General features: G+C 35.5%; 1 protein-coding gene across 2 annotated transcripts in view; it reads right to left on the reverse strand.

Moving 5' to 3' along the window:
- Positions 1-18,978, reverse strand: part of GPHN (gephyrin) — a 625,620-nt gene that overhangs the window by 71,250 nt on the left and 535,392 nt on the right. For both annotated transcript variants that reach the window (XM_049611430.1, XM_049611431.1), the window contains 4 exons: positions 10,114-10,169; positions 4,748-4,867; positions 2,939-2,997; positions 1,726-1,879 (listed from right to left, as the gene is read on the reverse strand). In XM_049611430.1, coding sequence (XP_049467387.1) covers positions 1,726-1,879; positions 2,939-2,997; positions 4,748-4,867; positions 10,114-10,169 — 389 coding nt within the window. The remainder of the gene's footprint in view (positions 1-1,725; positions 1,880-2,938; positions 2,998-4,747; positions 4,868-10,113; positions 10,170-18,978) is intronic.

Genomic DNA, 18,978 nt, shown 5'->3' on the forward strand with positions numbered 1-18,978 from the left:
AAGCCTCTCCAAAGATAATCAAGCCTATGGAGGCAGGGAGCTGGGACTACAAATTCTTCCTTAGATTCCATGATGTAAGTATCATCTCTATTCTTACCCCATCACTTTTCTTTATCACTAGTAAATAGTTTTAATATAGAATGTGTGATAGTACTTTTTTTTTAAAGTACTACCAATGTATTCTGGGGGATAATTGAGAATGCTGTCCAGCCCTACAAAAACATTAGGAGGAATACAAGAAATATAGCTTAAACAAAGTTGCCTAATAACTAGTTACTTATGAATTTGCTCATTATCTTTAGCTTTCCCAACCCCCCTGAACTCACTGAGATACACAAAGCATATACATAAATCACAAATAAGAATAGTTCATTAAATAAGCCAGTTTAACAGAAATTTCTTTCTGATGCTAAACATAGGGTCAGTTAGTCCTAGGGATATTAAAAACATTACTATGTAGACCACTCGAAAAGAATGTTTGTTTTGGGGGATGCCTTGGTGGCTCAGTCAGTTAAGCGTCTGACTCTTGATTTTGGCTCAGGTCATGAACTCATGGTTCATGAGACTGAGCCCACATTTGGTTTCAAGCTGACAGCGTGGAGCCTGCTTGGGATTCTCTCTCTCCCTCTCTCTGCCCTTCCATCACTCACTCTCTCTCTCTCTCTCTCAAAATATAAATAAACTTAAAAAAAAAAAAAAAGAATGTTTGTTTTGGGTCAATCAATCATTTTAAGGAATGACCAGTGCAGCTATACAGGGTGTAGAATATGGATTCATCTCTCTATTAGCAAAACAAATATTCTATTCCTTTCTTTTGCCCTTTCCAAAAGAGCTATAAGGGTAATGGAAAGACCTTTGAAAAATATTCATTTTTAAGACTTTAAGAAATTAAAAACAATGGTACAAATAAATGGCTTATTTTCAGGACAAAATTAGGAGATTAAGAGAGAAAAAGGAAATCCTGTTAATCTTTTTAAAAATAATAAGGTGTAAAGTCGAAATAAATCTCTGTAGTTTTTGATTCTGCTCTTAGGCTTTGAATTACCAGCACACCCATTTTTCAATATTCCCAGTTTCATTAGATCCTCCAACTGAATTTTTGTATAACCTAAGCAAAACATGGAAGAGGCAATTTTTCAAGAGTTCTCAGAGAAAGACTGACTAAATTCCCCATCCTGAATCAGGGCTGAAATGACACTTGACATATTCTGAGAAGCAGGCCACTAGAGAAGCTATCTTTAGAAAAAAAGAAAGAAAGGTTATCAAATCTTTCCTGGCGATTAAGAATCACATGGAACTTCCAGCAAGAAGGGCTAACCACTGTGTTCCAATTCATTGATTATTTCCCACACAGAAGTGGCCCATCATCTCGGCAGGTGGGTGGGCACAATGCATTGTCCTAACAGACTGGGCACTAAATGTGCACAGTTGAGTATCTATAGCTAGCAGTCAAAATTCTTTGTTTATATATACTGAATGTGTGGAAAAGCCATTGGTTGTAACATTTCATTCTAATAATGGAAGGGAGCATTTCTCAATATGTAATTTCTACTCCTCCTCTTTCTTCTGTACTTGAATTATTCTGAAGCTAATTTATTTCCCTGTAATGTAGGAATGTGGTAAAACCTATAATCCACAATGTTCTATTTACAACGAAGAGTTCAAAAATACTTCTATCTGAAGGCCCAATTACCCTCTCATCCTCCCCCTCTTTTTTTTTTTTACCTCATTCCCTGTTGACATGACTGCAACAACTGGAAACTTATTAACTTCAACCTCTGTGACGCCTACAGTTGCCAGAAGACCAATCTCTGAGGGGCCCATATGGGTTCCTTTGGCCAAAACGCATTCCCCTCTTTTAATGTCATGGCCGATGGGTCTGAAAGTCAAAGCAGAACCATAAGCAATATGACTAAGAATAGTATTTTTTCAACTAACTTTAGTGTCAGAGAAGGAGGACACACTCAAGAGGAGAAAAAAGTCAAGAGATGAGGCAGGAACAGAACAATAAAATAAAAGATTCTAAAAACTCAAGGCTTTTTAAATAAAAAACTTAAATCACGCAATAGAAGAGAGAAATAGGATTTCTATCTATTACTGCTAAACAGTGTTACTTCACATTCGAAAACTGTTTTACAAATTACTTTGTACCACATTACAGCCAAAAATGCCAACTGAAAACTTTCTTTGATGTAAGGTAAGAATTTATATGAAAATATCTAGTGGCATTAATGGTAAGAGTCCATATCTTGTTAGCTTTGAGGTGAGGAGAATAACACTAATGAGGTTACCACAGAGATAATTTCTATTCGGACAATTTAGGCTGACCCAGGTCTGTGGCTGCAGAAGTCCATTCAACTTGGCTTCCTGCCAGAGGGATGTGAGAATTGTCGCTTTGTTATGAAGACATTTGAGCAAATTAGTATTGACAGGATCAGGGCAAACATATTCCAAAGTAAGAAAAATAATTTAAAGTATATGCACTATTTATGGTAAGACAGTAATCTCCTCTTTGTATATAAAGAGTAGCAGATTATTATTATTGATAGTCAGTAGAGGAGGGACTACCATCTAATTGCATAAAAACTCAGCTCTGGGATTACCTGTGTTGATACCAAATTCTGGATTGTCTAGGGGTACAGTTGGGTGACTCTGGATTATCTGGAAGTAGGATTAACTGTGGATTAAGTGGGCTCATGACTTTACTTTGTTCACATGTTGTTTTGACTATTTCATTTGCCTTTACCACATTTATGAAAAAGCAGGCAGAGCAGACATGAGATGTAGAATTAAGAAAATTCATTTTACTACTTGTTAAAATCCCTGAATGCTAATGGCTAATTAACTGAACTGTGGGTTTATAACAGCCATGCTCTCTCAAGTTCATGATCATGTAGAAACAAAAGTGGGCTACGCATTCTATATGTTATGAACTTACCTGATATCTTGGCCTGGCCGAGCTTGCACCAGAATTCGTACTTCAAGTTCCTCAGTGCCCTATAATGAGAACAAGTCATGTAATTTCAAACAGAACGATCTAACAGAATTTCTGGTCAACAGAATTTAGCTACTCAGATGTTTTTATCATCAGATAGGTCCAGGATACATACAAAGATAAAGAAATGGAGAACTATTTGCTAAACATTTGAACATGATAAATGTCTACCACAGGGTCCTAAAAAATTAGGTTTGATGCCAAGATATAAAGGCTTTTTTTTCATAATTTTCATGCTTTTAAAAAATGTATCAATTAAAATATTGTAAGCAGCATTCTCAAGGGAGAACAAAAGACATACCTATATGGCTACCCTAATAGATACAGTGAATATGTGTGGAAAAAACCTGTTTCTTCTGTTCCCATAAATCATGGGTTCAATACTATGCCAAGTTTTCCAAATATCTGGAGAAATTTCAGTGAAGGGCTTACAGTTTGCCTGGCAGTAGGTTTCTGTAAATTAATGGTGATCATTAATTTTACATTTTGGGGCTGTGAATAATATTGTGATACTGGAATTGTGTCTTGTCATGTGGCAGAGTTTGTGGATATGTATGGTCTGGATTTCAATGCTCTGCTGGCTTCCCTGATGCCAATAAATCTGTTGGACAGTTTTAATAGCAAGCAATGTGATCTGTATGCCAAGAGTTGAATTTTATAAGCCTTTCATGTGGGAAAGTGATTAAAAAGAAAATCCCAGATCAAGAAAAGTGTTTGTCTCTCAGCATGCCCAAATTTTTCTATATGCCCAGCCCAGAAGAATACTATTTATTTTTAGCTCTACCTTTTAAGATATAAAATATCTTAAACTTCTTCAAAAAACAAGATAGCCAATCATTAAAACCTCAGTTGAAACTATTCTTTTATTAGTGGCTGATCCTCTGGTTCTAATAATTGCCACTAGTTTCAGTGAGATGAAGGCCTGCTTAGACCAAAAAAAAAAAAAAAAAAAAAAAAATCCCAGGGTCCTTTATTGTAGGCAAAAGAGGGGGCACTGACATATATTTAATATTTTCAGCTATCATTTGATGACAAAGAGTTTCCTGAATTACAGAAAACCATAGTTGATGGGTTATTAGGTTCAAATGGTTGGCTTAGTGTAATATTCAAGAATTTCTCTGTTAAATTCTTTTTCATTAAATTCTCCTTCACATTTTATCAGAAGCTAGTCTTGTTTTTCCAGAAGCTAGTCTTGTTTTTTTTTAATGTTTATTTATTTTGAGAGACAGAGAGAGAGAGAGAGAGAACGTAAGCAGGGGAGGGGCAAAGAGAGACAGGGAGAGAGAATCCAAGAATCTGACAGCACAGAGCCTGATGTGGGGCTCAATCTCACCAACCATGAGACCGTGACCTGAGCTGATACGAAGAGTTGGACACTTAACCAACTGAGCCACCCAGGTGCCCCAAAGCTAATCTTGATGAGCAAATTTCTCAGCTATAAGGTATGTCAACAGTTAGTATCTCTGCTCTTCTATCTTGAGGTAGTTTCTTTCCTTGTTTGCATGTGAAATTTCTTGGATCAAATGTGGTTCAAATTCTGTTATAATCATGGTAATGATCTTAAAAACATTTCCTGTAACAAAAGCTTTTCAAATCTAAGGCAATTTCTATTTACTGGAGATCTATACACTACAATGTAAGATCCTAACATTACCAAAAAAGCCTGGATTAATCTTATAAACACTGCAGAAAATGGGCATGATTTATAACGTTGCCATAGGAACAGAGCCGTAAGACCTGGTGATGACGTACATCATCGGATTCCCTGATTAGTTCGGTATCTTCTACTTGTACTACTGCATCAGCACCGCAGGGGATTGGAGCACCTGTTGTAACCCGCATGACTTGTCCTGGCATTACTGTCTGAGTCGGCTGGAAATACAAACATGTAAGAAAGAATGGATTGCTGTTGCAAAGCAAAAGTCTGCAGGAGATGTAATATTTTTAGAAACAAATCATAAAAGGAAAATCTTATACTCTTACTCATTTTGATCCCATGTAACAAAAACTACCCACAAACAGGTACGTTTACACCAAACAGGATTTAACTTGATTTAAGGTAGTGACCATTAGATGTCTTTCTTGATGTCCTGTTTTCCTTTTGAAGAACTGCCACTTACATTTGCCAGTATTGTGTCTAACTTAAGTAATGTGAATTTTCTTAATACTTGTACGTAAGTGATTTGAGTGTCTATAAGAAAAAAAAATGCCATGCTATGTGATTTTATGAAAGACAAATATGAAAAACTAGCATGTTGGTCATTTACTGAAGTTCTGATATTTAAGAAATAATATTTAGTTATTAACTAAACTTTTTGATTTAATAAAGGCAAGCCAGAAAAATCATTTCAATTATTTCTCTTGAAAATAGTTCTAAACCATATTAGTTCACCTTTTAATAGTAAAAGTCTAGGAAATGTAATTAAGTAATTCAAAAATGGTTTCACTGTCTGTAATGATTTGGGTTAAACATTATATCCAAGATTTTCATTGTTTGAACTATCATATAGAAGGTACAAGAGATTGATTGCAGAACTTGCCCTGCAAACTTCTCTCAGCATAGAGCAAAGCATATTTTTATAAGATCCATTTGATAGGTTTGATTTGGCCCCAGAAGAGTCACTTGTCATAAACCATGACTTAGGTCACAGTTGGGAAAAGGAATGCTTCAAATTTCCCCTAAAAGAAAATTCTGACATGATGTTAACTTCTCAATAAGAAAGAGATTTTTCTAAAGATATCTGCTTCATAAACACTTAAAATCTTAGGTCACAACAATGTGAATATTCTGAACACTACTGAACTGTACACTTAAAAGTGGTTACAATGGTACATTTTATGTTATACATATTTCAAACACATTTCTATACATATTTTCTACCACATTAAAAAAAAATTAGGGAATGGTTAAGGGAAAATATCCCTCTACTGGATGTACAAAGTAAAACCAGAAATTTACTTATTAGAACAGTCTTAAAAATCTTTCAAGAATATTATTGCTGCAAACAATACCACCAATAGCTAAAATTCTTAAACCTTTCAATCTATGCAAAGTACAGTGTTAAGTGCATTATTACATTCTAGAATATAAATCCTACAAAGACAGGGATTTATTTTTTGTTTGCCTCTCTGATTACATCATCCTTCTTGATCTTGTGCAATGGCCCAGAAGTCTGACCTCTATGGACTATTTCAACCAGGTTCTCATCACTCTTGATTCTGGTTAGGTTCAGCCAATAGGAGTGGCCAACAAGAGATTAGAGGGTAGGAGAAAGAGAAAAGTAGGGTTTTTATTCCCCTTGCTCTTTCCCTGCTGGGCTGCAGTTTGGTGATGGCTATATTGTCTTTACTATTGACGGCTACAGCTTCTAGTGGGTGGCCCTATCCCGTAGCTATCAATCTCCCTTGATCCAGGCACCACTCTTTCTCTTTGCCCCTTCAGACTTAGGGGTGGTTGGTAATGGAGTGTCACTGTTGTAGCACCCAGGTGCTTAACATTCCTTTGTTTCCTTTAACTTCTATTTCTTGGGTATAGTCCCATTAATCACCCATTTTACACAAATATTTACTGCTCTATCATACCAAACCCTAGAAAGTGTCTAGCACAAAGTTGGTTATGAATAAATATTTCTAGAATGAATGAATGAACTCCGTATGATCTCAGTAGCTGACAACTACATGAAGTATTCCATCCTTCTTGGCTTATAACTCCAGTGTTCTCTGTGCTTTTCTCCCATATTCTATATTATTTCCCATATTCAATAAATTCAATATTATTTATTGTCTGGGACATCTCTTAATCTACTACATATGACCATTTTGCAGTGCAAATGATTTTTGATTAAAAGCATTAAAGTTTTGATATGACATATACTAATGCTAAAACTATCTTAAAAGCCTGGGGAACAAAGATATTTAATACAGGCCTAACCAGGTCTTCCTTTTGCTGAAAGTGCCTTTTTGGTGAAGGTAGAAAGTGAATCCTAAAGTGAGTTTCAGGGCAGTTGCTTCTTAGGCTGTAATGTGTTAGCATGAATCCCTGCCTTAATTTATTCAGGCTCAATGTACCATATTCTGTAAATTTACTTTAAGTTTTATTGTGATTGTACCTGTAATTTTCTCTACTTCTTGGCTTAAACCAAGAAGCCACCTCTTAAGAGGTGTTTTTGGGTGGTTATTAAATAAAAAATTTGGCTCCTCTCTAAGATTAGTGAAGACTTCCTACCAGCTCACTTATATGAGATCCAATGTAAAATATATTATTGGGTATATAAATATTTTTATATAACCACCTAGAGTAGACATACAAAACTCAATTGAATGTAATTGGTTGAAAAACTCCAGGAATATGTGAAGTACTTCCTTTAGATTAAGATTAACAATTCTTTAAGAGGAACTTGCTCTTTATTTGTATTGGTATGTCTTATGTTTTATATAAAGTAAAAATGTTAAAACCCCAATTTTTCCTTAATGGAGGTATTGAGTTTTTTGAGATTTGCCCAATGACAGCACTTCATAATCATGTACTATTTTCTTTGAAAGTGTCTAATGCTAATCAGTAGCACCAAAACAAACTCTAAGTTTGATTTAAGGTCAAGTATTTTGGTACACCAAGAAAGAATTTTGTAAATCACTGTCTCTTTGTATGCAATGGCACCCAATTCTCAAGTGTACGTACTTTCAAAAAGTGAGTAATTTGGCTCTTATAAGATCTCTGAGATTGCTACAAAGTTTGTATAACACCTTAGTTATAGATAAAGGACATCACAGGTAATTTGAAGAAAAACCTCACTTTCTCATAGTTTTCATCTTTTTTTCCATCAACCTTACAAGAAGTTAGCAACTTTTAAGTATCATGACTTTTCTTGTGTTCCTAGTTCTCTAGTACCAGTTGGAAGTCTTAACTAGTAAATAAAGTTTAAGATGTCCGCAAGACCCTTATTAATCTGTTACCTATGTATTTATTACCTATGTATTTATACTAGGCTGTGACTACCACAAACTATTTGTAGTTCCCTAAGCACTCCATGCAATTTTTAAAAATACCTCTGTGTCTTGATTTATACTATTCTCTTGGCCTGGAATGTCCTTTTCTCATTTCCGTTTTTGAAAAACTCTCTTAGGTCCAGCTCCAATGTTATTTTCTTAATCCTCCTAGGATGAAATGCTCAACCTCTCTATTATGCTCCACAGTACATGACTGATAGCATTAGTTTAGCACTTAACATATTATATTGTATTTAATTTATATTCTGTCTCCTCCCTGGATGTAAACTCCTTAAGAGTAGCAATCATATCTTAATCTACCTCATATACCTAGAACCTAACACAGTGCTTGGTATACATAGTAGGTATGTTTGATAAATGTTGAATAGACTCAATTGAAGATCAGAGACCTAGAATAATTGGTACTTTGTGCCTTTGTTATAAAAGTGGATGCTTTAGACACCCAACACTGAGTAAAATATATATCGAAGTCAAATTCTGAGGTCACAATAACAGTCATTTATAAAAAAGGGATCCAGGCCTAGCTGTTCTTTTTGCCAGGAAAACAGTCATGGGGACTGAAACCAGCCTGTGTACAGCTTCTAATCACTATAGTGCCAGGCTTGGCTTCAGAGATCTGTACACATTTCTCCTCAATGCTTGAATGTAGGGATGAGGAGGCTAGGGTCATCACCACTGGTACCATCCTTCTATATATTTCCTCAATTTCTCCCTATTTTCAGTACATATGGGAGCACATAATAGGCAAAGGAAGAAAAGGCATGAAACATAGCTTTTGTCCAAACTGCCATATTCACTCATTCATTCATTCATTCATTCATCATTCATTTCTTCCTTTATTTTTTATATAGTCCTTATAACTACTTGGTAGTAGTAGAGGAAAAAAGTACATTGGTCTTCTTCTGGTTCTATTTAATAAGGTAGGAACTCTTGTAACCAACCTCAGAAACTCACTAGATCAACATATGCTCTCTATTTCCTCTTAAACATAATGATGCTTACAGCACTATTTAAGTTTGAGGCTGTTCGACTCTTGTATAATTGTAAACTACTGCTTTACAGTTCAAATGAGTTTCTTTCCATACTTGTTTGTGCCAGTTTGTGGCTACTAGTAGTTGCTACTGAAATATGCAGTTTAATTAAATATTATGCAAATCAATGATATATGAGTGTGAAAAGAGTTTTTTCCTATAAAAATTAAGTTAAACCTCTGTTAAAACTCAATTAAAAATTTTTGCTTAAAAACAACTGTCAGATTAGGTGTGGGTGAAGTAGCTTTTAAAAATTGTAAAAATATAATAAAAACCTAAAAGGATCCTATACTTAGATAATTTGCAAATGTCCTTGAATTTTTTCCCATTTTAAAGATCAAAACTGGAAATCACATAGAGTACTTTGGGGTGTGATTTATGTAAGAAAGACCAGAGAGAAATTCAAATAGCAGATACTTATTACAAGAAAAGTCTTGGTTTTCCATCAAATTATTGACAAGTAAATGTTCATTTATTTCAGTTAAATTTTTGTTTATTTAAAAATATACAATCATTTTCCACTTATTTCCAATTAAATGGTCAATTACTGGTCTCAGAAGCATTAAACAGAGGACTTCTATTGTAATTCATTATGACCCATTAGTGCTTCCTTTTCTTAAAAGACATACACGTATACCTGTACACTGGCTAGCTCCCTAATGAGAAAAACTAATTTAAATGATTAGGTAGAGAGGTTAAATAATTTGCTGCTTCTAATTTTCCTTGTTGGTAACACAAGTTGGAGAAAAGTCTAAGAAGATCACCTAGAAACTGTAGTTCTATTCACAACATTAATGTTTATACAGGAAGAATTATCCAATCACAGGACTGGAAAATGTGGGGCATGTCGGTGAAACATACCAACAATATATATTATTAGACACAGAGTAATAGACGCAGATTCTTTCAGTTAAAAAATAATTCTTTTGTCTCTTTCTCATGGGAACCATCCTTTAACTTCTTTGATAAGCTGTCTAATCCACATCTAAGATTTCCATTACAATGATGGTAGCTTAAAATTCGATGCTAAAAGTCCATGAAACTGAAATCTTCAGGGCTTTTCAGACCTGTGAATCTCACCTGTTCACCAGCTTGGGATTCCCCAATGATGAAACGATCTCCTGGGCCATCGGCAGCTGTTAGGTGAACAGAACCAAGAACAAACATCAAAATTGTCCTAAAGCAAGGAATAAGGGCCTAGTGTTGGAATTCTAAAATTTGACTCAAATGATCAGATAAGGCTTCAGGAAAGTATAATATTTTTCTGATCTCCTAGACCAGACAATATCTTTGTTACTACTGGTTTGATCTTTGGTATCCACCACTCACAAGTACCAGTAGAAGTGATCCTAATCATGTCCTTTCTTGATGTCATGGGAGATGGTCACCCTGGTGCTCCATAATTTCCATACTTGTGCTTTTTGAATAGAACTATTTCTTCTAGCCTATCCTCCTAAATGAATACCACCTTTTCTATAGGTGTGTATGTGTGATGTATGTGTACATTAGTGGATACACCTATCTATACAGATATATTACTATTTACATTCTTATTTCTCCATTTTCTAAAAATTTTAAACTATTTCTTATTTTCTTATTTATCACTTGGTCTGATTTTCATAGTAATCCAGCCAAGTAGAAAGAACATATATTCTTTTTTTTCATCTAACATTTGAAGGAAATGAGTCACAGAATGAAGAGACTTAGGTTGAACAAGTTTTGGTTAGTGGTAGAGCCAGGACTAAATCACAGTCCCTTAATTCCCAATATAGTATTTTTTTAAAGTTTATTTATTTATTTTGAGAAAGAGACAGAGAGAGAGAGAGAGAGAGAGAGAGAGAGAGAGAGAACACACATGGGAGGGGCAGAGAGAGTGAGAGGGAGAGACAGAATCCCTAGCAAGGTCTGCTCTGTCAGCATGGGGCCTGATGCAGGGCTTACACTCACAAACCATGAGATCATGACCTGAGCTGAAACCAAGAGTCAGATGCTTAACTGACTGGGCCACCCAGGCACCCCACAGTTTTTTTTTATAATGTGCCAAAATGCTATTTCTAAATCATGATATATAGGCAGTTCTGCATTACATTTGCTGACACACAGAAAAGTTAACACTTTCTATATGAATATTTTAATTATATTTGCAATCATGCTAATAATAAAAAGTATTTCTTTTAAAAAGGACATATGAAATTCACTTTTTTTATGTGACTACAAAGTGGTATTTTTCTAAAGGCTTATATATAATACTGTTTATAATGAATCACTTTTTTTTTTTTTTTTTGCATGGCTTTGGTTAACCTGATGTAGAGAGGAACAAGAATTAACTTTTTCTTAATGTAGTAGATGTTGTATCTTGTGCTTTATAGACTATCTTAGTTAATAAACTCTTGGCTTTCTTGTGCTTTTTAGAATCCTATTGTATTTTCAGTGTTCATTTGAAAAACATGAACAGCTTTTCTGCAATGCTATTCTTATACTGCTTTTGTGTTTAAAAATTTTTTTAAATGAACAATTTAAAATAGACATAAAACAGACATAGAATCATTGCTTCCACAATTATCATTTTAGCAATCTTATTTCATCTATCCCCTAATTTATTTTTACAGTATCTTGAAGTGAATTTTGATTTTCTTATTGAAGAAAATTAAAAAGTCAATTATCTTTCAGAATTCCACACTAACTACATCTCAAGGGTGAATAAATTTATTTTAAAGTATTTTTCTACTAGAGATATTCCTAGCTTGCAACCTATCATAAGCAACCTAGACATTTTCTCTTCTCCCCTCTTTCACAAGGGGAAGTTAATGGTGTTTTAGAGTAAAACAAAGCTGCATCTGAATCCTAGTTCTGCCAATTATTAGCCTCAGGACTTTCAGCAAATTATTAAGCCTTTCTCTAAACTTCAGTTTTCTTGTTGAAAACATCGGGATAATCATACTTTAAAAATAATATATTTTAAAGCCATTTATTCCTTTCATTCATTCATTGAATTACTACTGAGTATATTCTATGCCCTAAGTGTCATATTAGGTGGTGGAACAGAATGGAGTAAAACCAGACATGGCTTCTATTCTAATGGAATGCCAATTTACGGCAATGTTCAAATCAAATGTGGAGGTGGGCTGTAAAATAAACTTGTAAATAATCTTTTTGATGTTTTTATTTATTTTTGAGAGAGAGAGAAAGCATAAGCTGGAGTGGGGCAGAGAGAGGGGGAGACAGGAACTGAAGCAGGTTCTGCGCTGAGAGCATAGAGCCTAATGTGGGGCTCGAACTCACAAGCTGTGAGATCATGACCTGAGCTGAAGTCAGACGCTTAGCTGACTGAGCCATCCAGGTGCCCGCATTTGTAAATAATTTTAAAAATCAGAATGAATAGAAATATACTTCATTGCACATGGTAAGATGAATCATACTGTTTCATGAAACATAATTTTGTTTATATATGTGTGCATATGTACATTTATATGCATTGTATGTTACATATGTTATATATTTGTGCATAATGTATTTAATATGTGTCTTTCTATGGGTGTAGTTAAACCACTGATGAAATGGAGGAGACAGATACTAATCAGATAGTCACATTAATAAATGTATAAATGCAAATTAAGAAAATCATTCTAAAGGAAAGGAACATGGTTTTATGAGAGCATGCAATGAAAGTGAACTATACGAGAGAGTCAGGGAAAGCCACCCTGATAAAAGGATTTCTGGTGTGAATATGAAGGATGAGTGAAAGGTAAGTAGGCAGAAGGGGTGTGTGTGTGTGTGTGTGTGTGTGAAGGGGAGGGGGAAATGAGTGGAAATGCTCCATCTAAAGATCTTCACCTGTGTGCAAAGGTCTCTGGTTCATACCCTCCTTAGATCTTACACTCTAGCCACTCTCAACTTCTAGAATTGTAGCTCCCTGAGAGTACCAAGATGACTCCTACTTTAACTCCATTAATACATGCTACTTCCATTGCTTGGAGTGTCCTTTTCCTACCTGTGCTTTCTGATTAAAGACTTCTTAGTCTTTAAGACTCAGCTCAAGTGTCACCTTCTCTATGAAATCATATTTGACTCCTCTTCCTTCAAGTCAGCTACTTTCTCTTTTGTTTCCCCAGTGTATTCCCTAAATAACTCTAATTTATGGCTTCCTAATTATTTGCAGTTATTTGCTCATTTGTCTCAGGGGAATCCCTAGCACTTGCTGCATAATAGGTATTCAATAAATTTTCAATATGTGAAGTACTAAAAATGTTCAATAAATGAACAAGTATGGATTCTAAAAATCTTTTTAGAAAGATGCACGCATAAATGAACAAATAATATTTTTCAACACAAAATGTTGTATTTTGGGGGCACCTGGGTGGCTCAGTTGGCACGTGCACTCTCTCTCTCTCAAAAAAAAAAAATCCAAAATTCTGTATTTTGGATGCCTTCCATTTTCTGCTGGTCCATTTTTACAGTTTTCAAATGTGAGTCAATGTTCACCATCTATTTAGAATGTTTAAAAAGACTGCTCTGCTTAATTTTATATAATAACTTAGATTATGTTGCTATTCTGTCTAGCATAGTGCCTAGCTCATCACTGATTTTCAATAAATATTTGTTAAAATAATAAAGAAATGAATTTGGCATTTCCATAATACTTAGGGAGAAAGTTTGTAAACTGATTTGTATATATTAGAATTATGTTCTCAAAATTTTCTTGAATAATTTCATAAATGTGTATACTTTATTTCTTCAGTGAGATTATGAGCTTCTAAGAGACAGGGATCACTTCTTTTATTTTTTTGAAACCCTCTGCTCTTCAACTTTCTTCCTGTCTTCTGTTCCTCCACATGTGCAAATACACCTACACTGAAAATGCCTTATATCAATGTTGTACACAAATGCTCCAAATAAATGTCACTGAATAATGAGCCTGCAATAGAGTGTTAAGAAGGCCAACAACTGAAAGAGGCTTTAAATGATTCTAAGCTGCAGGAAAGGTGCACTGACTGTGCAGAGAATACGTGCTCACTTAAACTATGTTCTTCACCTTGCCCTGAAAATTTCTATCTGGGAAACATGTCTCTATATTGCTAGCTAAAGAAGGCTCAGTCAAACCACATTATAGAAGGTTCTTGGTGGCAAGAGAGCAGTTGCTTTTATTATTTCTTTTATAAGAGTGCTTCTCAACCCGTCAAGTGTGCACAAATCACCTGCAGATCTTGTTAGAATACAGATTTCTGATTTAGTAGGTCTGGGACAGGGCTTGAGGTTCTACATTTCTAACAAGCTGATGCGATTAGTGCTCATTCCTGAACTACCTTTTTGAGGAGCAGGGCACTCTAAGACTGAACTGAATATAGACAAATTCAGACTTAGAGAAAATGTAAGGAATAAAAACTAGTGAAGTACAACAGAAATCCTGATTTTATATTATCATGAAGGCTCACTATTTCTTATAAAGACAAAAATAATGATTGATCTAACTTGCTGATATTTATTTCAAAATATCTATTAAAGAGACAGGTGAAAAAAGGTGCCATTTTCAAGATGAATTCTATAAGCTTGGGTGGGAAGGAGCAGAAGTGGAGGTCTGCTGGCATGTGATCCTAAAGCTTGTAACTAAGTAAGCAAGCCACAATATGCCATTAGCAAAACATGCATGGATTCCAAGGATTTCTGGAGAGGCTTAGAACTCCGCCCCTCTATATTCAGACTTTTCTGTTAGTAAGTTATTTTTCTTTTTTGTAACTGCAGAATTTAATTTGAAGGAAGTGATAAAAGTAATATAAATCAAATCCTAAAAGCAAATGTATTATACAACTGATTCATAATACTTCAGTGCTAGATCCTGACGTTGTTTCCACTTCCACCTTCCTTTTTAAATTTTTTTTTTTTACATTTATTTATTTTTGAGACAGAGAGAGACAGAGTATGAACGGGGGAGGGGCAGAGAGAGAGGGAGACACAGAATCGGAAGCAGACTCCAGGCTCTGAGCCATCAGCCCAGAGTCTGACACGGGGCTCGAACTCACGGACCCCGAGATCATGACCTGAGCTGAAGTCGGACGCTCAACAGATTGAGCCACCCAGGCGCCCCACCACCTTCCTTTTTTAATGTCCAGAAAACACTTTTAGTCTTCTTCACCTGTTTATTTGAAGATTTTCAATGATATCATTTAAAAATGGATACCATTAGTTAACTATTCATTGTGGCAATGTATAGAATATGATCTTCCCGAGCCATCTGCTATAGAACAATCCTTCATTTTCATTTTCCAGCCATATGTGAACTCTCTTTAAGCCTCTTGAAACACTTTATAGCTATTCATTAGTTTTCAATAATAAAGAGTTTCAACCTTTTCATGTTAGGGCTGAATAAACTGAGGCTATAGAGATAGCATATGTTCAGAGGTCCTAGGAAATATCGTTGACAGACAAATAAGGCAGAGGGATTAAGAAACTGATTATGGAACCACACTAAGACTGGATGATAGGCAACAGGATAATAGCATTTATGTATATACTAAAATTAAGATTATAGAAAGTGCTGGGGGGCAAGGGAAGGTGACAAGACTAGCACAGCAAGATTAATACTTTTTGCAATCATACTGAAGGATTAAATCAAGTGAGTTGTTTGGAATTTTAAATCTGTGGCTTTTTCTTAGGGAAAGCAGGAAGTTAAGGGTAGGACAGGTGAGTGAGAAAAGATTTTATATTCTTTACCATCATCTTCCTGGAAAAAAAAAATGCTCATTTATTGTTAGTATTGGGAAAAGAGATACTATATCCTTAAATATAGTATTTTAGGCTTTTTGGAACTGACTAAAATTAATCAATCTGAATATCTGTCTGCTCACTTGAGTAATACTCCCATATCATAAGGCCCTCTTCTTTATCCAGAGTGACGTATAGTGGAAAGCAGTAAGTTATTAAATGGAAAACCAGCTGTGGCCAGAGATTTAGATGGGAGAAATAGAAACCTTAGAACATGGCTTTCCCGAAAGAACAACACTAGCTCTGAATCAAAAAGGTTATACTGAATTTTCGTATGCATTTTAACCCACTGGAAGTACAGTGAAGTGTTAATGGTGGCTGGGCAGGCAGTGACATAAAGGGTAATTTTAAAATGTTCTTTTTAATTTTCTGTATTTTTCATATGCATGTATTTCAATCAGGATGTAAAAAAGAAAAAAAAAACCTTTCAAATTTACTTTACCCAAATGGCAAAAATTTTTCATATCCTTCCAGAATTGTTTGTTACACATGATTCTTAAAATAATTAGTGGCTTGTTCTTTCTTTTGCCTTTTTCTAAATCATCTCTGTAAAACAAGTTCTGAAGGGATAAGCCTTTCAAATAGAAAATTTTCAAGAAAGCTGAACATGGTATTCTGAGGTACTTCTGCCTTCACGAACATCTACAAGAAAACTGAGAAGACAGGCATCGGCATCTCTACAGGAAGGCAGAAATGCATCAAGATGATTAGCTTAATTAGTGTGAAGAGAGAAACAGCTCTTCAAAAATACGAATAAAAATACCAGATCAATCCTAATTGGTAACATGCTACTTTCATTTTCTTTTCTCTGCTTTTATCTTTCAAATTCACCCCATTCTTGGGGTGATTATTAAGGCTTGAGCCTGGCACCTTCCCCTTCTGCCTGAGCCCAAAATAAATCTCTCCCTTTCTCTTTAACAACAACGACGACGACGACGACCACGACGACAATTACTCACTCCATTCTGAATACAGTTTTAGGTTTATCATGTTACTTGTCTTCCTGTTATATCATCATCCCTTGATTCCTGCAGTCTTTAAACTTTATTCTTTTTTTTTTTTAAAGTTCTTTGTTTCAGTTTCTTTTTTTAAAAAATTTTTTTTAACGTTTATTTATTTTTGAGACAGAGAGAGATAGAGCATGAACTGGGTGGATCAGAAAGAGAGGGAGACACAGAATCCGAAACAGGCTCCAGGCTCTGAGCTGTCAGCACAGAGCCCGAGGCGGGGCTCGAACTCACTGGCCGTGAGATTGTGACCTGAGCTGAAGTCGGACGCTCAGCTGACTGAGCCACCCAGGCGCCCCTATTCTTTCTTTTTTTTTAAAAAAAGTTGTCCCTATTTGTTATTTGCTTAGTCATTTTTTACTGTCTTGATTTTCAACCCACATACCTTAAAGCAAGTGATCCTCCAACTGGTTTGGAGTTTTATGCCACATGTTTCTGAAGGATACTGGCTAATGCTTAGTGATCCAGAGCAAGTTAGCAACCTCTTTACACCTACAGGGTTAGCAATGCTCACTGGTGCCACTGGGTATTACTGGAAGGCCTAAGGCAAAGGCAGAGGAGAAGAAAAAAGGGAGAATAAAGGGAGTGGGGAGACAGGAACGGGAGTAAAGGAAGACAGGGGTGGAGAGAAGAAGGTACACGAAGTAGAGTGGTAGAGAGCCACAACAATAGCCTCAAGGATATTCTTTACCAAACACTGCCTGTGGGGAGTGTTCTAACACAGAAACTAGGACCATGCCTCTTTGTTCACTGATGTCTTCTGTTGCCTTAATTATGATGTTGGTATATATACATAGACACATCAAACACTCTTAGTTTGAGATTGAACCTTATCCACAATGGTTATCTGTTATGTATTATGTCTCTGTTACATATTCTGTATCTTAGAGATAGCTACACTACCAACACTTCACAAGAAACACATAATGAATCACAAGCATGATAGTTTGTTAAACCTTGTATATTGTGAGATGTTATTTTAGATGGTTTGTATGTGTGTGCGTGCGTGTGTGCGCACACGTGTGTGTGTGTGTGTGTGTGTATGCATGTGAAATAACTAAAAACACCACCACTTCAAATCAAAAGAAAAAATAAGATACCGAAAGGAAATTTTAAGTAAAATTTCTTTGGTAGGTTCTAAAGCAGCAGAAAGGCTCTTTTGAGGCTCATGTGGGCTAATCACTCTTTCTGGCAACTAGAAAAGCTAAGAGCATAATTTCTTTTTATTGAGCTGTTGCTAACTCATGTAAAAATCACAGAACAACATTCTGTTTGAGAATAATTCTGCCTCCAATAATTTATTTTCTCACTTTCTCCTATACTGTATTATCAAGAATGTAAAAAATACTTTCTTATCCCTTTGGTATTTCATCTGCTATAGTTGTTTGTTCTACTCTGGAAGTAAGAATTCCCTGTCATTTTACAGTAATCCTATATGGCTACCAATTATACATTCAAAACAGAACTGACAGTTTAGTTGGAGAATAAGAAGCAACAAGAGCCAATGAGGCTATCAGAAGATTGAACTAATTTTCTTTCTGGACAATATTCATTATAATAAGCACTGTAGAAGGAATACATTTGGAAGAAAAAAAGTCCTAAGAGCTGCCAGGGATTTGTTATTCAGGTTCTCAGAAATACTCTCCTTTAGTGGGATCAAGCTGAATGAGGTACATCTAAGATAGTATTCCTGTGAAGGAATACACTAGTAGGAATTAATCTCTCCACCACTTTATTTACGTAGAATATGAGAACAATTCAGATAAATGTTACCTTTCTCTCCAGAGATGATCTAAGGAAATGTGTTTATACTAATGATAGTGATAATAATAGTTACCATTATCAAACGTTTAAAAAAACAATTATTGTGTGCTTGTTTTTGGTGCCAGATACTTTACTAAGGCTTTCTAGGGTCTCATTTAATTCTCACAACAACTTGTTGGGGGTAAGTATTTTTATAATTATCATCATGGAGAAAACTGAAGCTCAAAAAGTTTAGGTAAGGGGCGCCTGGATGGCGCAGTCGGTTAAGCGTCCGACTTCAGCCAGGTCACGATCTCGCGGTCCGTGAGTTCGAGCCCCGCGTCAGGCTCTGGGCTGATGGCTCGGAGCCTGGAGCCTGTTTCCGATTCTGTGTCTCCCTCTCTCTCTGCCCCTCCCCCGTTCATGCTCTGTCTCT

Source organism: Panthera uncia (assembly GCF_023721935.1).
Source record: "Panthera uncia isolate 11264 chromosome B3 unlocalized genomic scaffold, Puncia_PCG_1.0 HiC_scaffold_1, whole genome shotgun sequence".
Classification (NCBI taxonomy): domain Eukaryota; kingdom Metazoa; phylum Chordata; class Mammalia; order Carnivora; family Felidae; genus Panthera; species Panthera uncia.